This window comes from Lagenorhynchus albirostris, chromosome 11 (assembly GCF_949774975.1).
Source record: "Lagenorhynchus albirostris chromosome 11, mLagAlb1.1, whole genome shotgun sequence".
Lineage (NCBI taxonomy): Eukaryota > Metazoa > Chordata > Mammalia > Artiodactyla > Delphinidae > Lagenorhynchus > Lagenorhynchus albirostris.
In genome coordinates, this window is record NC_083105.1 from 18225719 (window position 1) to 18248787 (window position 23069).

General features: G+C 39.4%; 2 protein-coding genes across 13 annotated transcripts in view; one reads left to right on the top strand and one right to left on the bottom strand.

The window, feature by feature from the left end:
* GLT8D2 (glycosyltransferase 8 domain containing 2) overlaps window positions 1-16145 on the top strand; it is a 58103-nt gene extending 41958 nt beyond the window's left edge. For all 5 annotated transcript variants that reach the window (XM_060167177.1, XM_060167178.1, XM_060167179.1 and 2 more), the window contains 7 exons: window positions 2048-2219; window positions 4792-4909; window positions 6208-6292; window positions 6920-7032; window positions 9315-9481; window positions 11928-12040; window positions 14925-16145. In XM_060167177.1, the coding sequence (XP_060023160.1) occupies window positions 2048-2219; window positions 4792-4909; window positions 6208-6292; window positions 6920-7032; window positions 9315-9481; window positions 11928-12040; window positions 14925-15097 (941 nt within the window). In that variant the 3' untranslated portion in view covers window positions 15098-16145. The remainder of the gene's footprint in view (window positions 1-2047; window positions 2220-4791; window positions 4910-6207; window positions 6293-6919; window positions 7033-9314; window positions 9482-11927; window positions 12041-14924) is intronic.
* The window catches only part of TDG (thymine DNA glycosylase), a 39034-nt gene that overhangs the window by 4098 nt on the left and 11867 nt on the right, over window positions 1-23069 (bottom strand). For 5 of the 8 annotated variants that reach the window (XM_060167167.1, XM_060167170.1, XM_060167169.1 and 2 more), the window contains 6 exons: window positions 21613-21748; window positions 21329-21411; window positions 21155-21249; window positions 18775-18946; window positions 18226-18351; window positions 9775-10056 (listed from right to left, as the gene is read on the bottom strand). In XM_060167167.1, coding sequence (XP_060023150.1) covers window positions 9848-10056; window positions 18226-18351; window positions 18775-18946; window positions 21155-21249; window positions 21329-21411; window positions 21613-21748 — 821 coding nt within the window. In that variant the 3' untranslated portion in view covers window positions 9775-9847. Of the gene's footprint in view, window positions 1-9774; window positions 10057-15816; window positions 17796-18225; window positions 18352-18774; window positions 18947-21154; window positions 21250-21328; window positions 21412-21612; window positions 21749-23069 lie in introns of those variants that run through there. The other 3 variants (XM_060167173.1, XM_060167172.1, XM_060167174.1) reach the window with 3 other exon arrangements.

Genomic DNA, 23069 nt, shown 5'->3' on the forward strand with positions numbered 1-23069 from the left:
AGCCAGCCAACCATCCAAAATGTATTGAGAATCTACCATGTTCCAGCACTGGGCTAGCTGCAGAGGAGACAGAGGTGAACAAGATACTGTCCCAGCCTTCACAGAGCTCCTAGTGTTACAGGAGAGAAAGGAAAGACATGCTACCAAATAAATTGCAGTGCAGCTGGTAAATCCACTCACAAGCAAGGACAGAGTGACTATGGGTGAGGGCTGAACTAATCTGTGTTAGTGAGCTGTTGAAGGCTTCCTGGGGGCTCCAGTGTCTATACTGCATTTGGAATGAATATGTAATAGTTAGACATGCAGGAGGGGATGAAAATAATATTCCAGATATCAGAAACAGCCTGTGAAAAGGCATTAAGATAAGGGACAACATGGTGCCAGTATTCAGGGAACCGCTGGTATTTTTGCAACGCTGGAATAGAAGTAGACAAGGCTAGAGAAGTGAACAGGGACTGGATCCCCGTGTGCCAGGAATGGAATGTGGTTCTATCCTATAGAAACCATGGGAGAACTTTAAGCAATGAAGAAACATAGTCAAATTTTCATTTAGGCAAATCACTTAGATGCCTGCAGGTACCATATGATGAGGCAACATACCACAGGATTAGGGGACCTCCCCAAGATGACAGTTTAGTTCAAAAGGAACAGTCCCTTAAGAAATTTTTTCTTCTCTTCATAAAAGCAACCTGTAATTACTTTGGAGAATTTGGAAAGTACAAGAAACACAAATAAGGAAATTAAAATTACTCAATTCTATAAATAGACAGATCCATTTGCAAATATGCATGTGTCAAATTGGGATCAAATACTGGAAAGGATTTTGTGTTCTCTCCCCCCCACCCTTAACATTATATTATGAGCATTATCTCATGCCAGCAAATATACTGTGAAAAATTATTGTAGTGGTGGAAATTTCACTTGTGGAGGAAGGTGGTGGAAGGGATATAGGAGATAAAGAGGGAGGCCTTTCAATATTTCTTAAATTATACAAAGCAGAGTACCTGGTGGTTAGTTTCATACACGTTTGTTGGATTAAATATCAGCTAAAACTACCCTGGGTCTGAATAATAGAGATTTTGCAAAAAGACATCTGTAAAGAAAGAGAGAGCTTTAAGTAAAACTCAGATATCTGTTTGATAGTGAATACTCTACATACTGATAATTATTATTCTTCATACCTGAAAGTTGTGTTGTGGTACCGAAATATGATGTTATGACATTAGTATTTTATATCATAGCCAGGGATCAGAAGAATAATCAATTATTCATCTTATGCATTAGTCATACTTTTTCATTTATCTCCTTTTTTTGCCATCAACTTTTGACTCTCTCAACAAGAGCATGGATAACAGAAAGCAAGATCACAAGCAGTATATTTTATAGCAATGTAGGCAAGGTAAATATTCCAATTCAGACAAGAGTTGAAGAAGGTTGACTCAAATGAGGCTTTTCAGTTCTTCACATATTTTTCAACTGTGTGTATGTGTTAGGCTATCTGATTGGCTTCTTTAAGAGAGCTCCAAAATAATAGTGACTTAAGCAAAATAGAAGTTTATTTTCTCTCTCAAGTGAAAGTCTGATGTGTCAGTTCCATAATCATCCAGATCAGGATCCTTTCTATCTTATAGTTTTGGTGTCCTCAAGAGGCAGCTTCCATCTCATGGTACAAGATGGCTGCTTGAACTCCTATCATCATATCAACATTCCAGGCAATGGGAAGGGGGAAAAGAAAAGGGGAGAGTAAGCATATTCCTTTTAAAGGCAAACTCAGGCATTGCACATATACTGGCACTAACATCCCATTGGTCAGCACTTGATCACACAGAGCTGCAAGGGAGTCTGGAAAAATATTCTTAGTGGTTGGCTATGGGCCAGCTAAAGTTCCAATGTTGTATTTCTAAGAGAAGAAGGAGAGACTGGGATATTGGAGAATAATCGGCAATCTCTTCCCCACCATGCTACCTTCCCCCTGGAGTGTGGAAAGCAAGACTTCCACACTGTGAAATTCCTTCATGTTCCAAGACTCTGATTTTGATGTTTCCAGATGATGACTCTGAGACTCCTGAGGATATGGAAGATGAGATTCCGGTGGTGATTTGTGCAGCAGCAGGGAGGATGGGTGCGGCTATGGCTGCCATCAACAGCATCTACAGCAACACTGATGCCAACATTTTGTTCTATGTAGTGGGACTCCGGAACACTCTGTCCAGAATACGGTAATCTGTGTACTATAGACTTTGGAGTTTTCTACTTTCTTTTAATTGTCCTTGTCTTTCTTTACATGGATTCCCTTCTTTGGTTTGATAAATGTCCTTTAAATTAATAAGGGGATGACCTGAGGTTTACCTGATGGCCTGACAAACGTGTTCCTAGCTAAGGAAATTTTAGCAAAGTCTCATTAATCCGGTAGGGCCATGCATCATTCTGCAGAAGTGAATTATCTAATGAATGAAGGAAACCCAATCCTTAAGCAGTTTATATGAGTCTTTCTTTCTAAAAGTTTCTCTTTTCTCTGCTGTCTTAACCTGAGAGACTATTAATATAATAATTTAATATGGCTCAGAATCATCACTAATTATAATTTTTAAACTGCAGAGTGGTCTCTTTCCTATCACACACCATACTGAAACATAAATTGGAGTTGGATTTAAAAGAAATAAACAGGAACTAAAATTCTGAATGTCTTCCTAAAATGTGGGATAATTGTATCATTTTGGTATGGAGAGTGACTCCTTGAGCCCAAGGAAAAAACTGACAGATTTGACTGCTAATATTTAAAAAGTTTTAACTGGTGAAAAACACTAAGTGAAACTGATCACACAACAGATTAGGCAAGGTATTTTCAACATGTATTATAGACAATGGATTACTATCCAAAATGTATACAGAATTCTTACCAAAAAAATTCAAAAAGATGAGCTTATAGTAGAAAAATGAGCACAGAATACAGACAATTCACAGAAAAAAACACTATAAATGGTCAGCAAACACGAAAAGGCATTCCATGTTACTGATAGGGAAACGCAAATGAAAACAATGGCGTGTCATTGCACTCATCAGGATGGTAGAAACTAAATAGGACGACACCGTCCTGTGCAGGAAAATGGACATGCTTATTCCTTGTTTACACAATGTACACTTCATAAATCGGTAAAGCAATCTTGGGAGGGCAATATGGCAATATCTAATAAAATGGTATATGCATATATAGTTTGACTCACCATTCCGTTTCAACAGCTGGGAATTTGTGCTGCGGAAATTCTAGTACATATGACCAAAGTATATGTACAATAATGTTAATTTCGGCATTATGTGAAGTGGTAAAAAAATTGTGAAGTGCTTAAATGTCCGTCAGTGAAAGAATATTTAAATGAACTATGGAATATGATCCAGCTGTTAACAAAGAAAGAAGGCATAGAATATCTCCAAGACATATTACTAAGTGGAAAATACAAGTTGCAGTACACCTCATATAGTGTGACCCACTTGATGAATGTCTTAGTCTGTTTGAGCTGCTGTAACCGAATGCACAGACTGGATGGCTTGGCTTAAAAACAAGAGAAATTTACTTCTCAAGTTCTGGAGGCTGGGAAGCCCAAGTTCTAGGTGCCAGCAGATTCCATGTCTGGGAAGGGCTCATTTCATGCTTCATAGCAGACTGTCTTCTCGCTGCGTTCTCACATGGCAGAAGGAATAAGGGAGTTCACTGGGATGAACGTCTTTTATAAGGGGCACTAGTCCCATTCATGAGGGCTTCATCCTCATGACCTAATTGCCTCCTACAATCCACACCTCCAAATACCATCACACTGGGGATTAGGTTTCAACATACAAATCTGTGGGGACACAACATTCAATCTATAGCAATGAAATCAAAACACCCAAACTGTAAATTTGTACATGTACATATATGTATTTCTGTAAAGAAAAAGACCCAGAAAGATCCCCAGCTGTTAACAGCGACTATTTCTAAGGAGGATGGAGGAAGTGGAGAGAGCAGAGATGAAGGGAAGTTCAAGGTATTTCAAGTTCTGTGAGACTGAGAACACATAAGGGGAGAGGGTGGAGAGGAGGAGGAAGAGAAAGTGGGGAGCAAGGACAGAAGACTGAGAGGCAAAGGTAAATTCAAATCATCCTTGGAGTCAAAACAGCAGAATAAACACGATTCAGTCAAAGCAGCAGGTTCAGAAGGCTGGGCTTCCTTACAGTGCTGTTAACCCATGGCAAAGAGAGCACCATCGGGCGTCCCTGGTGGCACAGTGGTTGAGAGTCCGCCTGCCGATGCAGGGGACGCAGGTTCGTGCCCCGGTCCGCGAAGATCCCACATGCCACAGAGCGGCTGGGCCTGTGAGCCATAGCCACTGAGCCTGCGTGTCCAGAGCCTGTGCTGCACAACGGGAGAGGCCACAACAGTGAGAGGCCCATGTACCGCAAAAAAAAAATAAAAATAAAAAGGAGAGCACCGTCAACCACAGATGCTGCTTTATAAGAAAGAAGGAACTTTTTGTTCTAGTTTCCTGTGGAGATTATGTGGATCTGGGGAGATATCTGGTTATTACTATTTTGCTTCATTTCCTTTGCAGAAAGTTATGTGAATGAAAAAAAAAAGATTCAAAGCTAAACCAGATGGCGAAAAAATCAGAAGGATTTATAGACTAGACTCTACTAAGGTTGCACATATTTTATTTTTAACTTTCTACGGAGGCAAGAGATTGAGGCAATAGGCAAATTGAGGAAAGTTTGGAGGTGTGTGCTCGAGGTTCTTTTCTGTTTTTGTCATCCCTTTAGAAAATGGATCGAACATTCTAAACTGAGAGAAATAAACTTTAAAATCGTGGAATTCAACCCTATGGTCCTCAAAGGAAAGATCAGACCAGACTCCGCGAGGCCTGAACTGCTCCAGCCTGTGAGTAGGGATCGCACATGTCGGGGATGGTTCTCGGTGAGACCTTGTTCGGTGTGAACACCAGCCACTGGGATGCCCACAGAATGTTGTAGAAGCCTAACAGTTTTAGGTGTCCACCAAACGCTGCTTATTTATAATTCAAAAGCCACCTACTGCAGAAAGGATGTAAGATGGTTTACATAAACCATAATGAAGCTATGAAAGAAGAAACGAAGCGTAAGAAGATGCAGGATGCATTTATGTGTGTAAATATGTCTGTGGGGCAGGGGAGGGCCCGAGTTATGAGGCCTAGAAAAAGTATTCCCAGCTCAGAGGCAGTTGTGTGTACCGTGCCGGGACCTTACGCTTAGCTCAGAGTATCCCAGTAGCTGAGGAAAAATGGTAGCAAGATGGATTATATCCTTCAGAGTATTGACATACTTTCAGGAGACACCAACTTGCTTCCTGGCATTGGGAATCTTAAGGTGTTTTACTGCAAGAGCTCTTACAAAAGGGACCCTCTCCTGCATAAAGAGTGGTGTTTTTGATGGCAGGTGTACAGAAAATGCAGCCACCTTCTACATGTGATTATTATTTAAATCCATCCTTGAAAATTAACTAAATTCGAAGCCCTCTGATGATAAGATCTTTTCCCAATTCCAGATATTTATTATCTAGAGTGCTAGCTGAGTTGGAACTTTGCATTATACAGTATTGTAGCTATTAAAACGTTAAGACCCCCATCCTCAGCCCATGCTTCTCTGGCTTTTTTCTGGTTCAGGGAGCTAAGAGGGTGAACCTGTGTGTGTGATGTGATGACGTGTGAGATGAGCTCCACGTGCGCACGCACATGTGTGTGTATGTATGTGTGCACGTGTGTGTGCGCTCACGCACACGTGTGTACGTATGTGTGCACTGTGTGTGCGCGCACGTAAGTGTGCATGTGTGTTTAAGGCTGCTTTAGTTGACAGTAGTCAAATTACTGAGTGTAGAGGAAAGCAGACAGTTTGTGGCCAGAAAGATTGACAGCCTCTGTGACCCCCGCTGCATCAGTTCACAGAGATGAAAGCGGTGACAGTCTCAGCAGTGGGGGGTTTGGATCTAGAAGAACTGCTGACCAGCGCTGGTTTCGGGCCCAGGGCCCAGGTAAACTGGGCATCAGGAAGCTCAGGTGAGACCTCTTTGCAGCCTCTGTTTTATTCTGCTCCAGACCTGGAGCTGAGCAGAGGCCATGGTCAAAGCTGACCCCCCCAGCACACCTATTAGTCACTGGGCCTTCTGTCTTTTCCCCACAATCACTGCTTTTGTTGTTTTAACAGCTGAACTTTGTTCGATTTTATCTCCCTCTGCTTATCCATCAACACGAGAAAGTCATCTATTTGGATGATGATGTAATCGTACAAGGTATGCTCACGGATGCCAAGAACACTCGGAAACAGAGCAGCTGATAAGTAGAATGACCGTCTCTCTTCATTTTTGAAATATCTAGCGGCTCAGTGATTTTGATCGCTTATTAAATTGGGGAGTATAGTGTTGTTAATCAGGGAATACTTTGAAAACGGGTTGATACTTTCTGGGACAATCCAGTTGACTTTCTGAGAGCCACTCTCTGATTGTCAAAGTCTGTAATAAGTAGCTTGTAAAAGTCTGTAATAGGTGGCCTTTCCTTTTTCTGCACGCCTAAGATGTAGGGGGATAAAACCTCACTGATAACATTCTTAGAAGCGAGCTAAGTTTTCGTGTTAAATGTCACCTTCTCTCTCGCGCGCGTGCAAAATAAGATGAGCATTGGTGTGGTACGTACACAGCAACAGAAATAAAGAAATCTGACCAGTGTTGATCTGAGCTTATTATCAAGTGGCTTTTTAAATTGATATGACCTGTTCTTATCAAGACAATGGCCAAGCCACTTGAAACCACGGATCACATACTTTCCCCCACAGCAAAGTCAGGGATTGTTTAAGCTCGAGGCTCTATCTAGCCCTAGAATGAGTGCTATACTATTGTAACTCGTGGTGTTTGTGAATCCAGGGGACATCCAAGAGCTGTACGACACCACCTTGGCCCTGGGCCACGCGGCAGCTTTCTCAGATGACTGCGATTTGCCCTCCTCCCAGGACATACACAGACTTGTGGGGCTGCAGGTGGGCACATGTCTCGGGAATCCTCCCTTTGCCCCTTCTCCTCCCTGCACTTCAGAAGGACTGTCATCCTCACCTTGGAGAAGACTGGGGGACTGCTGGGAGGCAAACAGCCAGGGGCTTGGGCTTCCCATTCACATCCCAGCTCTGCTCCCACCGACTCCGGGGCAAGTTACTCACCCCTGCAAGTCCCGCTTTCCTTACCTGAAACATGGCAACAGTAGCATCTATTTGGTTGTGTTTTTGTGAGTTGTGATGAAATAACATGATGTCAAAGTGTCCAGTAAATGCTCCAGGAACGATGGTTGTTATCTAAGTCACTCGCAACCACATTCTATGGCAGAGATGGCGTTTTCTGTAAAAGAGACTCACTGAACCTTTGGTTCTGTTTTCAGAGTTTTGACCATTATTCCCCGCCCCCTCCTTTCAGTAGAGGAAAATACTGATTTTGTTCCAAGGTAAAGAGCTCCTTACCCTGGTAGAAATGAAGACAGTCGAACCCAGATGTAACACCGAAACCAAAAGAATGGCTTTACAATACAAGATGCTCTTACGAATCAAATGCTGTTCTTCAAAAAAAGTTCCAGGAAATAATTTTACATGTGTGACATTTAAGCTGTGACACACTTTAAGGCCTAGGCCCTGGGGCCAGAACTGCCTGTCAAAATCTTGGCTCCATCACTTAGTAGCTTTGTGACCTTGGGCAAGTTACTTACTCAGTGGTTTTCTCCCTCATTTCTTAAATAGAGGTAATAACAGTATCAATACTTCTCTGGTAGGGTTCTTGGGAGAGTTAAATTAGTTAATACGTGTAAAGCTATCGTATGCAACTAATGAGGCAATATGCATGAAGTTCTTAGAACAGTGCCTGCACACAGAAAAGCGCTTAAATAGTTCCATTACATCCATGTTGTCTTTGAGCATACCATGAGGTGGGTGAAATGGTGTGTCCTTCCTCATTTTACATTCACTCAAAACTAGCTATTGAGTGCTTGCTATGTGTCTCACACTGTTTTAGGTGCTGGTAACACAGCAGATAAAACTGAAATTCCGCCTTTGGGTAGCTTACATTCTAGTGGGAAGAGGCGGTCAGGAAGCAAGTAAAATATTGAACAGAGGATCAGGGTGGAGGTGGGGTCGGATTTTAAGTTGGGTGGTCAGGGAAGGCTCCACTGAGATGTTGTCGCTGAGCCTACACCTGAAAGAGCTGAGGCAACTATCTTAATAGATATTTAGGGGAAAAACATTTCAGAAGAGGTAACAGCAAATGCAAAGGTCCTGAGGCAGGGGTGTGTTTGGTGTATTAAAGGAACAAGGAGGTCAGTGTGGCAGAGGGGTCAAGGGGGAGAATAATGGAAGTTGGACAGGTAATGGGGGTGGGGTAGATGGTGGAGGGCATGGCAGGAATTTTAGGGAGCCTGGGTTTTACTCTGAATGAGAGGGGAAGCCACTGGAGGGGCTTTGAGCAGATGAGTAACACTGAGACAGAGTGGGATTGAAAAGGGTGGAAACAGGACACAGGTTGGGAGGAGCTGGCAGAAATCCAGTGAGTGGTAATTATGGTTTGGACCAGGAAGGTAGTAGAGACAGTAAGAAGTGCTTGGCTTCTGGGGACTTTCCTGGTGGTCCCGTGGTTAGGACTCCATGCTCTCACTGTTGAGGGCCCAGGTTTGATCCCTTGTCGGGGAACTAAGATCCCACAAACCATGTGGCACGGTCAAAAAGCAAAAAAGTGGTTGGCTTCTGAATATATTTTGGAAGATGGGACTGACAGGATTTGCTGAGATCTGGATGAAAAGCAAGTGAGGAGTCTAGGATGACCTAATGACCTTAGGTGTCTGTCTAACTGGAAGGATGGAGTGGACACTGAAGTAGGGCAGGTTGTAGGAAAGCAGGTTTGGGATAGGATTGGGGTCAGTTTTGGGGTGTAAGGAGAGCTGCCTTACTAAGCACCCACAAGGACAGATAGAGCTGGCAGATGTAGTAGACCTGGAAATCCAGAGGAGAGGTCCGGGCTGTCTGCGCGGAGAGATTTAGAGCCATGAGACAAGATGAGGCTGTCTGGGGAGTTGATGCTGCAGAAAGGAGCAGATGCTGGACATGAGACTAGGGGCACTCAGTTTTTAGAGGTTGGGGAAACAAGAGAAAACTGGGAAGGGACTCCAGGAAGTGGCCAGTGACACAGGAGGAAGCCCAGGTGCTGCATGATGCTCTCAAGAAAGTGGTTATTTTCCAGAAGCAAAAGATTCCTTGGTCAAAAGCACACATATCCTCTTCCTTTATAGAACACGTATATGGGCTATCTGGACTACCGGAAGAAGACGATAAAAGACCTTGGCATCAGCCCCAGCACTTGCTCTTTCAATCCTGGTGTGATTGTTGCCAACATGACGGAATGGAAGCACCAGCGTATCACCAAACAATTGGAGAAATGGATGCAAAAAAATGTAGAGTATGTGTGGCCGTCTACCATTTTTTCCATGCTTGGGAGTAAAATTATTCCATTAATTTTCTATGCATAGCTCAGGGGTTAGAAATATTTCAGACATCTGAGGTCAGATTTTCTTACAGAGGCACTGTTGAGAAAAAAGGGAGCAGTGGATGAAAAATCCGTCCTCAAACGATATGTCATAGGAGGTGAGATCCTGTGCAATCCCTTATTATACAAACATTTTCTAATAAATTGTTTAGTAATGTGATTTTTAAATCTTCTCCCAGAATTCTAGTGAACCTTTTTGACTGCAAATCATTTATCTTAGTCGAGTTTCTCCTTCTTACATAGATTTATTTTTAAGAATTATTTTATAAAGTCAACTTTTTAAAAAATAACACTTAACACGGGCTTCCCTGGTGGCGCAGTGGTTGAGAGTCCGCCTGCTGATGCAGGGGACACGGGTTCGTGCCCTGGTCTGGGAAGATCCCGCATGCCGCGGGGCGGCTGGGCCCGTGAGCCATGGCCGCTGAGCCTGTGCGTCCGGAGCCTGTGCTCCGCTACGGGAGAGGCCACAACAGTGAGAGGCCCGCGTACTGCAAAAAATAAAAAAAAAAAAAATCACTTAACAACATTTAATGACATGGCCTTAAAATTTATAATCCATGCATTGACAATTCCAAAAACTAATTTAGAAATTCACAATACCAATTGGAAATTTTAACATACTTCTCTCAGTAAATGATAAAGACTAAAAATTAGAAAGCTTATAGAAGAGTTGAACAAGACAGTTTACAAGCTTCATCTTTATACATATTGATAAGACATTTTAAATATCAAAGAACTCATATAAACTACCTTTTTATTGTAAATTAATTAAATGTAATATCATTAGCAAAAGAAATATGATGGGGAAAACATTATAGGCCATGTTTGAAATTCATAGACAGAAGATAGTATTCCAGAAGAGCAGGTTCAGGAAGATATTTCAACATTTTAAGGAAGGGAGAGAACAGGTATTATACCTGTATGGGTTAGGGGGTAAGCCTACAACCAGTCAAAGGCCCTGTGAGTCTGGTTCCTGGAGACATCAGAGCAATTGATCCTTGTACTGATCCCACTGTACTGAGTTTAGGAACATACCTGGACTAAACTCATGTTGGCCTGTAGGGGTTGAGGGAGATGCCTGAATGTACTGTATTGAATTGCTCTCGGTAATAATATATTATATAACAATAAGTTTGATGATCTCAGGCATATATTCCAACTAGCCTATGCTCAGACTTCCTCTGGCCTGTTAAGATTGAGAATGCTGGGTTTCCTGAACAGTGATATTACCCTCATTCACTTAGAGATTATAATCCATAACTGCAGGATCTTAGGGTGTGGAAATTTGCCCTTCCATCTGTCCTGGAAAATGTGCTGTGTATCCTGACATCACTAACTTCCTTAAGGATCCTTTAGAAAAATGAATCCAGCTTGATTTCCTAAAGCAGTGTCTGTGTTTGGTCTTTCGTCCGTTTAAGCCCCCAATGAAATTTATTAAGTCCTGTTTGTAAAGTCAACTTTTTAAAGATTGAATTTTTTGTATCAACTTTAGAATTTTTTTTAAATTTATTTTTGGCTGCGTTGGGTCTTAGTTGCTGCGCGCGGGCCTTTTCTCTAGTTGTGTTGAGTGGGGGCTGCTCTTCGTTGCGGTGCACGGGCTTCTCATTGCAGTGGCTTTTCTTGTCACGGAGCACGGGCTCTAGGTGCATGGGCTTCAGTAGTTGTGGCACGTGGGCTCAGCAGTTGTGGCTCGCGGGCTCTAGAGCGCAGGCTCAGTAGTTGTGGCGCACAGACTTAGTTGCTCCGCGGCACGTGGAATCTTCTGGGAACAGGGCTCGAACCCATGTCCCCTGCATTGGCAGGCGGATTCTTAACCACTGTGCCACCAGGGAAGTCCTAGATCAACTTTAAAATATGCATGATATGTTGACTGACTTAAAGCTAAGAAAAGTAAAGTAAAATAAAGATTGAATTTTTAAATCATTTTTCATCATTGAAGTTTTAAGAGAGAAAATAAAAACAACACAACTACTATTATCATGGCATTGTATATCTTGTCCATCTTTTTTATCTGGATATTTTTAATATTATCATAACCTTGAATTTGTGAGTAAAGTCATTCTAAATAATGTAGGATCAGAATTTGGGATCTTTGAAGTTTGCCATAAAAAGGCCTGAGAAGTAAAATGGCAACATATTAACACTCTGTGAATCAAGGTAAAGTATATGGGAGTTCATGGTATTTGTCTTACAATTTTGTGTAGGTTTAACAATTTTCAGAATAAAAAGTTGGAGAAAAATGAAAGACCATAGTTATATAGTGAGGGACTGTCTTACACCTTTTAAAATGATTAGATTCTGCTTCATCTGAGTCTGTGGGACTCCAGGACAAATGTTGCTTTTTTATTCTGTTTCTTAGGGAAAATCTCTACAGCAGCTCCCTGGGAGGAGGGGTGGCCACCTCCCCAATGCTGATTGTGTTTCACGGGAAATACTCCACCATCAACCCCCTGTGGCACATAAGGCACCTGGGTAAGTATTTCAGAAGAACACCAATGTGCATTTTATAGACCCAATGAGCACCAAGGTGAGGAGCGTGTGCTATTGCACCAGCTTCCTCAATTCAGATCCTCCAGGTGACCTTGGAGGTAACCTTGGACACGTTACTTAAGCCTCAGATTCTGCAAATGCAGGTGATAAAAATGACCTGAGAGATGTGTTTCTAGGAAAAGCAGTTAGACTCATGCTTAGCATATAGTATGTGCTTGCTAAACATGAACTATTGTTACGATGGAACTTTCACTGTCAGAACTTTTTCACGTGCCTTTATTGCCCTCTTGCAGTAGCCCATAGTGGACAAAACCAAATGAATTACCGTAATAGTTTATGATGAATTTAGATAGCCGGCAATTTCTCTTTTAAAAAGAAGTTGTTTAATGACTGCACTACGTGAGTCCCTCAAGTCTTTTATTCACTCTTCACTACAGGAGTACAGGCTCTGGGGTATGGACTGGAATCCCAACTCTGCTATTTTCTATGACCTTGGGCAAGTTACTCAAGCTCTCTGTGCCATAGTTTCTTCACTTGTGAAAGGAAGCTAATAGAACCTTATGTTTTAACAAGGAACAAATTACCTAATATGTGTAAACTGCTTAGAACAGAGCCTGGCACAGAAGACATTCACATTCATTCAAACATATGGCCACAGCCCATTAGCCAAAACCACTGGGCCAGATCTGTTTAGAAATACAGAAAGGTTTTGAATTTTTAAAAGGTAATGTTGTGCACATACTTACATTATGCAGTACCGTGAGAGGGTTATAGATTTTGCTGCCAAAGAAGTTATTAAAAATCTTTTTGTTTTCCTACATTTGGGGATTGATTATTTTAGAACTGGAGACAGTGGATTGTGGACTTATATTTACCAGGTGCCCATACGCTGCCAAGCCCTGGGCTAGGCTCCAGGGATGGACGTGAACATTACTTTCAGAACGATCCTGCAAGGTGATATGGCCCCTGCTCCCCCTTGTAAAAGGAAAGACAGACAAAACTGTGGAAGTTGGGTTACTGTCTCCTCTGAATGATGCTGTGTAGGTTTGTTTCTGCCTCACCAGAATCTCCCGAGTTTTCTGCGCATCCGTATGCATAGAAGAGTGACACGGGGACATTAAGGACACTAATATTCTGTCTGATTCGCTTTATAATAATGTTGGGTTCCCTGTTAGGTCAGACATCCACATTTCCATGTGATGAGTGTGTAGAAAATCTCATCAAAGTGGAATATCTATTAAAATGTTGTGTAGGAACAGCTATGTGGAGCTTAGATCGATAGGGTTAGAGCATTTTATGATCTTGGAACAGAGGCTCAGAATTACATTTTATGAACCATCTAACTTATTGACAAGTAGGAAGGAGCAGAATCTTCCCAAGGGAGAGAAGTCATTTTTCCTTGTAGAACAGAGCCTACGTCTCTGCTGAACGTTTTGGAATCAGGGATGGTCTGCAAAGTAAAGCTACACAGAAATCATTTGAAAAATGATTCCGTTTTAGAGTTTGTTGAAAGCAGAAAGCAGTGTAACACTAATGGGTATTAAGTTTGGGTCTAAACAGGTAGGCTTAAGATTTTTAAAATTTATGAAATTTATTTAGCTAAAAGCAAAACTGCAAGCCCCTACAGAGTCCTTCAGTCGTGGGGCTGAGAGACAATGTCCTACTTCCTGGAGACTTCCCACGTGAAGGCTTTGCTCCCCAGACGAGCATTTCCTTGTATAGATCCTTCGGAAGTTGATAATTATTCCAATTATGCTACTATAGCCCAAACACCTAGCTCCTCTTCTGCAACTCCCTGCACAGCTATGTTTATGAATAATGAAAGAAAGGTTTGGAGGGGGGTGTTTCCCTCTTACATCATATGTTAAATGAGAATAATAATATTCTAGCTATTCATCCTCTCTTGACTCAATGGACTTCCAGTTGTTTTTTTGAAAACACCACATTCTCTTTCCTAGAAAGAAAATGCAACATGATAGGGATATTTAAAAAATTTATATTCACAAGATCTTAATGTACTTCTGGAAGAGATATTCTAAAAATATTCTGAGCAATAACAATATCAAGGTAAATGCGTAGTCTCTAAGCGGTTACTTATGAGGAGAGTAATATTCAAATAGCGGCAGCTGCTCGTTAAAAAGTAGATCTCATTCTCAGTCACATTTTATAGGGTAAACACAAGACTGTTTAAAAGGAAATGCTGCCATATTAAGGACGGAAAATGCAGAGAAACAGGAACTATAAACTCTGGGTGGGAGGGAAATTAATACAAAGTCTTTGGGGGACAATTTGACAATCTCTTTTATCAAAATTTATAAGGCACAGACCCTTCAATCTAGCAGTTCCATATACAAGATTTTATCTACAGATATTATCTGTACAAGATATGCATAGAAGACTGTTCATTGTAGCATTGTTTATGCTTGTGAAGGGATAGAAACAGCCTAAATGTCCTTAATAAGAAACTCACTCAACAGTCATATATCCATTCTGTGCAGCCATTAAAAATGATTCAGTGAATTCACATGTGCTGCTGTGCAAAGTTTTCCAAGACAGTAATTTTAAAAGGCAGGGTACAAAAAATACACACACACACACACACACACACACACACACACACACACACACACACACACACACACACACACACACACTGGTATACAGGTAGAACATTACTGGAAGAATTTCACGAGAAACTCTTTAACAGTGGTTATTTTGGAAAATTAGGGTAGGTGGTAAATTCTTCATTGCATACCCATTGATTTGTCTGATTTCTTTTTTGTTTTATGATGAACTTGTATTGAATTTTTAATATAAAATTTTAATTTCCTAACAAACCTATTACTTTCCTCTAAACACAATGAAGGCTGGAATCCAGATACCAGATATTCGGAGCATTTTCTTCAGGAAGCAAAACTACTCCACTGGAATGGAAGACATAAACCTTGGGACTTCCCTAGTGTTCACAACGACTTATGGGAGAGCTGGTTTGTTCCTGACCCTGCAGGGATATTTAAACTCCATCATCCCAACAGCTGATATAACACGACATTTTAAATATTTCCTGTATAAATAATGTGGAATTGTCCGTTTGTAGCCTACTATACCACCGTTCTTTATGAACAGTACCTTTGATACAAATGATCCACAAAAACAAAAAACCCTGCTGTGTACAAATAGTACCTTGAATCATATAGGTATTGATTTACTTCCTTAAGTATAAGTGGCAATTATAGAAGATAATGGGAGTGAAACATGCTATTGGGAAGAAATAAACCCAGATAGATTTCAGCAATCAATTTGCTTAACTCTGAATGAAAATTATAGCCACAAATTTAAAACATTTCTAAGTATATTTTTCACATGTAGATTTTTTTTTTTTTTTTAATTTTTCCGAACGCACAGGCTCAGCGGCCATGGCTCATGGGCCCAGCCGCTCTGCAGCATGTGGGATCTTCCCGGACCGGGGCACGAACCCGTGTCCCCTGCATTGGCAGGCGGACTCTCAACCACTGCGCCACCAGGGAAGCCCTCACATGTAGATATTCTTTAACAGGTTGTCAGTCTTGTCTTGGGTAGAACAATATATTACATTTAAAACATGAAATGTCTAAAAAAAATAAAATATTCATAGATTTTTAATGATTTTAATTATATATTATTCTACATGTTAAATATAGTAGAAGACAAACTGATCTCAGGTTAACGAGGGGAAAGAATACCAGTAAGTCTTGCTAAAGAAGACAATGCAACTTAAGGATAATCATCTTCAATATTTTTTATTGTAAAAACCATCAGATTTTCAAATGAATTTAAAAACTTTTTAAATATTATTTAATGAAAAAGTCTCATATTGTTGTATATAGGGTATATCAACATTTACTGTTCATCTGTCATATTTAATGAAAAACACCATTATGGTATGCTTGAAAAAAATTTTCAAACCCATTCTCTAGTGCGTGTCCATCATAATTTAAAAGGTATTTTCTCCACTAAAAAAAAAAAATCTATGTAAGGCTGTAATTGTTAAAAACCAAAGCAATACCTAGTTACATGCTTTACAGAGTCCCAGGAAAAAAATAATTCAATTGTTCCTATCCCTGATGCAAGGCACTTCAAAGCACCTGCACAAAACATCCATGTAAACAGCAGTACAGTACGTGATTTAAATAACACGAATGACTTTTACACAGCTTTACCTAGACTAAAGGAAAAATAAAATCCATCATAGCTATAGCTACAAAGGCATGGTAAGATTCACAACAATAATTTGTATCTCTTATTACAAAAAAAACAGGCCATATAACCTTTAGAAAAAAAACAAAACCTCATAAATATTTTCATATCAAGAAACAGCATGCTCCCTGGGTAGGTATAAAATCAGAATATTCAGAAGTGATCAGGAGTAAATGCAACTGGCATTTCTGAATACCCAGCTTTGATATCCACCAGGCCCAGTAGTCTGGACTATCTGTAGCACCATGGAAAATGCATTAGAAAATCACAAAGGTACATTACTTCAAAGTAACCTGGCCATGAGGTTCACTTAGTCCACAGTAACAAAGAGCAATGATGAAGAGAAAGAATTTTTTTAAATTACTGGCTTATTCAATTTACCTAGCAAGAAAAATCCTGTATTATTTTAGTACATCTCATGTACATAAAGCACCAGTTTAAATAAGATTATCAAACACCTCCAGCATCTTGTTACTCAGTCTGAAAGTTCATTTCTCATCATTTCCATGTTATATGCTTAAAGCCAAGGAGGATAAAATTTGAATGGTGATAGATACTGAGAGAGAAATTCAGTTCCTTCCCTATCAAATGTATGTCTCTCAAGTAAAACACAGATGAAGTAGCAAAATTTAAAAGGTCTTCTGCACTCTCTGGAACTTAACCATCCCAGCAGAATAGTGTCTGCCTACTAGAGGACCAACACATGGGGGTGAGAGGGCCAAAGCCAGGGCTCATGGCCCTGACATGTAAGGCCGGGTTAGCCTTGCTGCTGCAAGGCCATACTCTCCATTTCTACTACCAAGCAACTCTCAGAAATGCTCACCCCTGGTAAAGCAAGGAGGTCTGAGTGTGAATACAACTCAGGAAGCCCATCAAACACCACTAAAAACTACCAAATGAGACTCCACTGAGGGTTAATCTCACAGATGAAAATCAGCACATCTGCCTCTTTACCAGTGGGAATCTTATCATCAGCATGCCCTTCTTACGCATGAAACGGATAACGGTGCGTCTAAGTTTATGCACAGTTAATAATCAAGTGTAAATATGCAGACTCATTTTTAAATTACAGGTTAAAAATGACTCCCAAAAGGAAATCAATTTCTTCATAAATGAAAGATAGTTTATAAAAAGCTGGAATGATGATTAATTCCAATACAAAAACTCATACACAAAAAAACTCTACTTTCTCCTTCCAAAGTACTTAGGTCCGTAAGTAGTTCTACTGTACCATGATTACATCACCAGAGTAAAATATGAATAAAATACTTCAGTTAACAAACCACTTTGAGGTGGTGTCAAGAGGGCCACTTCTTGACAACTGCATTAAAACTGCAGCATTTAAGCAGGGCAGAGAAACACCATTTTTAAGCATGGTTTCCTTCTTCCTGTTCTTGTATCCCACAGTGATTATTAAAGGAAGGAATCTGGTCTGTAAATGACTGGCTCATCCACTGCCCATTTGGAATGTCACTGAAAGTTGATCCTCCACTGTCAGCTGCTGGCAGGAGGTGGGAGGGAAGGGGGGAAGAATGTTAGTTTACTCTATCTGAAAGCTTTAAATGATATAATTAGGAGATTTTAACAGTCCAGTGAAGGAGAGCTGTTATTAAAATAGTTAAGCAAGCTTCTTGAATACAATTGTAAATTTCTATTCTATTTTAAGATATGGACTGATAAATCCTCATTTGTTATCCAAGGAGGGAAATGCACTTAGGATGACTCAGAGTCAGTGACTTAAAGAAAATGAGCTGTAAAAGCTTGTGAAGTTAAACACCAAATAACAATCGAATTTTCACTCTAAGTCACTAAATAGATTTTTGTATTTCCGTTCCCATTCTTCAGGAATTTACTCTCTCTAAAAAAACTTCTTTCCCCAATCCTGGCAAAACCAAGTCTTTGAAAGAAACAAACAGATGGAGGGGACATACTCAGCCCATCTGAAGAGAAGCTGCAAGGTTCACTACCGCACGGATTTTCACAATAAGCACCACCGTACGCTGCTTCATAACCCGGATCATACTTTTCTTCCTTCACAGCCATCTTCTTTGCATCCTCTGTGAGAAGGGTAAAAGGGATTTAAAACTGATTTTGTATATAACAATTTTGAAGATAGCTTTATTCAAAAAAAATTATCGTGAACAAATCTTTTTCTTGAATGTCACATCTGAGACACAACTTTCGCTTTAAACTCTTTGTAACATAAACCAAATTAACTCATAAAAGCTGTCAAAACCTATTAGATTTAATTTGAGGTGAGCTGCACTGTTTCTTGGCTCCTAGACATCTGCAGGAGCGCCCAGATGAGACAGGAAGTCCTTGGGAAAAGGATTTTAATAGTGACTAACACCTGTTATCAGAGCACTCTGGCTGCTAATATAATTGTTTTCTTCTCTCCTGCTTAATTTAAAATTCACAGCATACTTTCTATAATGTAGATATACATGAAATGAACAACAGGAGTGACAGTGGTAACATACCTTGGGCTAGCTGCAGGTCAAATGTATATTGCACCTCTTGGACGTCTGTGTTTCGCTCAATGCCTTTCAACTGATCTCTTAAGTCTTTCAGCTTAATGTAGTAATGAACTTTGTCCTGGGCTCGAGGAAACTGAGCACATCTTGCACTGGACGATGGCATAACATAGCAGAGCTAGAATCATAATATTTTGTAGTTACAGAAATCTTACAATTCTATTGAATCCACTCATCTTGAGATTAGAAAATCTTTCTTCCGGTTAATAACTTGATACTTATATAAATATATGCAAAATCAATAAAAGTAGCTGTGTTTGAGTTCAAATTTGTAATATATACTTAATACAAAGTCAATAAATCAAAAACAATGAGGCTTCCCGCCTCCCCCAGTGTTTGTACAAAATGACATATAAGTATACAATGAAAAGTCTTTCCTCTAAATTCTGTTTCTATCCACCTAGTTCTCTTTTCCAAGGGCAATCAATTGCTAGTTCCAGAGGTTTTCCATGAATATACAATCAAATAAAATGTATAAAATAATAAATGTAAAAATGTAAAAAATAAAATGTAAAAAATAAAATGTATCTGATATTTGTACTCTCCCTCACCCCTTTTAAAAACACACAAATGGTAACATGCTCTATTCCCTATCCTGCACCCTGCTTTTTTTACTCAACAATGTATCTCAGAGATAATTCTGTATCAAATTCAGTATCAGGTATCTATATCAGAGTAAAACAAGCTTCCTTTTTTATAGCTGTGTAGTAGTTTCATAATTTAACCAGAGCCCACCTGTGGGCATTTAGGTTGTTTCCAATCTTTTAATATTATAAGCTGTAGTAAAAAACCTTGTATATATTTACTTTTGAATATGTGTGAGTCTATCTGTTGGATAAATTCCTAGAAGTGGAATAGCTAGGAAGAAAGATATTTGCATTTATCATTTTGGATGATGATGACAAATTGTCCTTCACAGAGCATAAAATATATCAGGATATTTATATCTTACATAAAAGAGTGAGGCTGCTGAATTTTGGACTTTCCAGTTGCAATTTTTTACAATTTTTAAATTGGCCTCTATAACATATATTACAGAAAAAAAACAAACCGTTATTGACTTATTTTTTTTGTTTATGCAGCATTTAGAAAATCCTGATTCAGAAAGATGTAGGTGCAAACGCTACCAGGTTTTGTAACAGCACATTTTCCAAGCTCAAGATAGTCTTCAATTAAAGTGATCCAGAAACTTGAAAAAGTATATTTTTTCAAAGCTGGATCACTAATATCATCAATAACTCTGAATACTTCATGATAAAGAATAAATTTTGTAAGATAAATGCACTCACAGATCATTGTAAGAGCTAAAACTACCTATCTTGATATGATTCAGGTTCACTTATTATTGCACTACTATGATCACACATCCAAGAGACACACCTGAGCCTCATCTGGCATTTAAGGGACAATAATGCAGTACTTTATAGGAAGTAGTGAACTCATCTGTACAATTTTACCCAAGTAGACAAGGGTAGGCTGCAATTTAAAGAATGACCAGTGCTACAACCTACTTTATCAATCACGTATTTATTAGTTAAAAACAGAAGAAATTTAAAAAGAAGTTAAAATATATATTGGTGGCAGAAACTTTATTCTGAGGTCTCCACAAAAACTTGTCAGCACGTTGGCTTCTCGTCATTTAAAATGCTGTCTATAACACAGAGGTCTGTGCATGTGTATTTTTATTTTAAAAGTTGTAAACAAAACTTAAAACTATATTTAAGAAGCAAACTTTGAATCAAATGCCTGCATAAACTCCACAGAAATTATAGAGTTTGAAAACCAATGTGTTATTTCATGATGCCTTTATGTATAAAGACAATAGCACCAAATGCCAGTCAGGTTGGCTGGATGCCTGTCTGCAACGGGGCTGTTCTGTTTCTATGGCTCTAACATGAGATTGGGCCAGGATATATAAACGGGGGGTGATTAGCAGTTTCACTAATCGGGATCATGTCTATATTTACATGTTTGTTTCACAACTGAATAAGGGCTAACCCACTTGAATTTGACAAGAATATGCCATTAAATATATTTTGAATGAGCTTGTGAGCCAGCTCCTCTTGATATTTTAGCCCAATAACATAACTAACATAATGTCATAAAGACATTTATCTGACAAATGTTTCTTTTTCGAATAAAACTATAACAGTATCTGAATTAATTTGCAACCATTACTTCAAGTTGATATGTAGATATTATTCCACAAAATAGTGTTTTTTTTTTCACGGCATAAATTAAAAATGGACAGAACAAATAAAAAGGGGAAACTAGCTAGAGAAAATTCATATTTAGTTGATTTACAAATGTAGTTTTAAGGACTTACCGTTTCTGTGTCTGGTATCTTATGCGGTTGAAGTCCAAATTCTAAGTTCTTAACTTTTACTCCAAAAACTTCCTTACTAAAAATTTCATAAATACCTAAAATGAAATACAAGCATATTTACATTGCCCATAATGTTAGCAAAGAAAAAAGATAAAATTTAAAAGTAAATCTTACATTTTCCATTAAACACTGCTATTCGTGGCTGATATTTCTGTAATTTCTGCACTAGAATACGTCCTCCTTCACGAACTTCTTTACTAAAATCGAATTAAAAAGTAGTCAAAATATAAATATGGCAATATTTATAATACGCTAAATTCAGATAGCTTTCTATAAAAGATCAACTCATGTAACTGTTAAGCTCAGCTTAAACTAGGTACATAGGATGCTCCTACAGTACACGAGGCACCCAGCATGACCAAGGTTCCAACCTACAAAACCGAATGTTAAGCAATCACCTGGAAAGATCCTTGCTGCCTGGTGTTGTCCTTTCCACCATGTTGGTAAATCCAATACCATATTTTCCTGGTAAAGTGTGATCATCCATGTGATTCAGTTGGACCTCACTCAGCCCTGACATAAACAGACACTTCCCTGTGAAGAAGAGAGTTCAGTTTATTTCTGTAGAAGCTCAAAGGTTTTTCTGCCCCTTGTATTGATGTGGGTCTACTCTTGAAATAAAATTAAAAAAAAAAAGATTTCGGATATTTAAAAAATTATAACATACGTCAAATACCATACCAAGCAATTACTATGGGCTGGGTGCTGTGCTAAGTCCTTCACGTGGATTACCTCATTTAATTGTCGTAACTATGAAATATTACTATTATTTTTCTCCTTTTTACAGGGGGTCAAAGTAAATGCTTGTTGGGTACACAGCTAGTCAGTGTAGTAAACTTCGACACTGTTTAGCTTTTAAATAACTGGAAGTACCACCACCTGCCACTGGAAAACCCTAAACAGATAAACATACACCAATGGACTCAGGGCATTTAAACATCTTGACAGTGGAGAAAATGAAAAGTTCAAACTTCTCTAGAAATTTTGTTTTCAAATAATGGAGACAACATGTTATTAGTTCCAAAAATACATTACTATCATTTGTCCTAAAGGTTTTTAATGCTGTTTACTTAATCAGCTAGTGTTTCCTGATTGTCTACTGCACGCCTTGTCTATTAGGCAGTGTTATAATAGATAAGACGATTTATATATAGGACAATACAACAGGAGTTATACTTGGTTTTAAAGCTCACTCTACAAGTATGAGGGTCTTCAATACTAATTTCTGCTAGATACAAAGCATCTGTGGAGAATATCTCCAATCAGAGTCTCTCTTAACTACTGCGGCTTGATTGCCAATGCATTTCATTTCTCCTAGGAAATAAGATGAGCAGAACTCTGGAAAGGTAAGTATTCTGTCTGTGCTGGCACGACGAGGTACTGTTGTTACTATTCTGTAGATAAAAGAATAGTAACAAAAAAGAAAAATCATTCTAAAAAAAGGTGTTAAAACTCACTGAAAACAACTCAAACAAAAGAGAAAGTACTCCTTTTTCATGCCCCTCCACTCTTTTTTTTGCCGTACGCGGGTCTCTCACTGTTGTGGCCTCTCCCGTTGCTTCGGACGCGCAGGCTCAGCGGCCATGGCTCACGGGCCCAGCCGCTCCGCGGCACGTGGGATCTTCCCGGACCGGGGCACGAAGCCGTGTCCCCTGCATCGGCAGGCGGACTCTCAACCACTGCGCCACCAGGGAAGCATGCCCCGCCACTCTTATACACCAAAATGTTAACAGCGCCAGATCATTTCAAACCTTTTATTTTTGTGTAAAAACACACAGATGTATTATATTTACTCAACCATATAGTTTCTTTTTATAAAACACAATTTGGTTTAAAAAAATAAGACCCAGGGCTT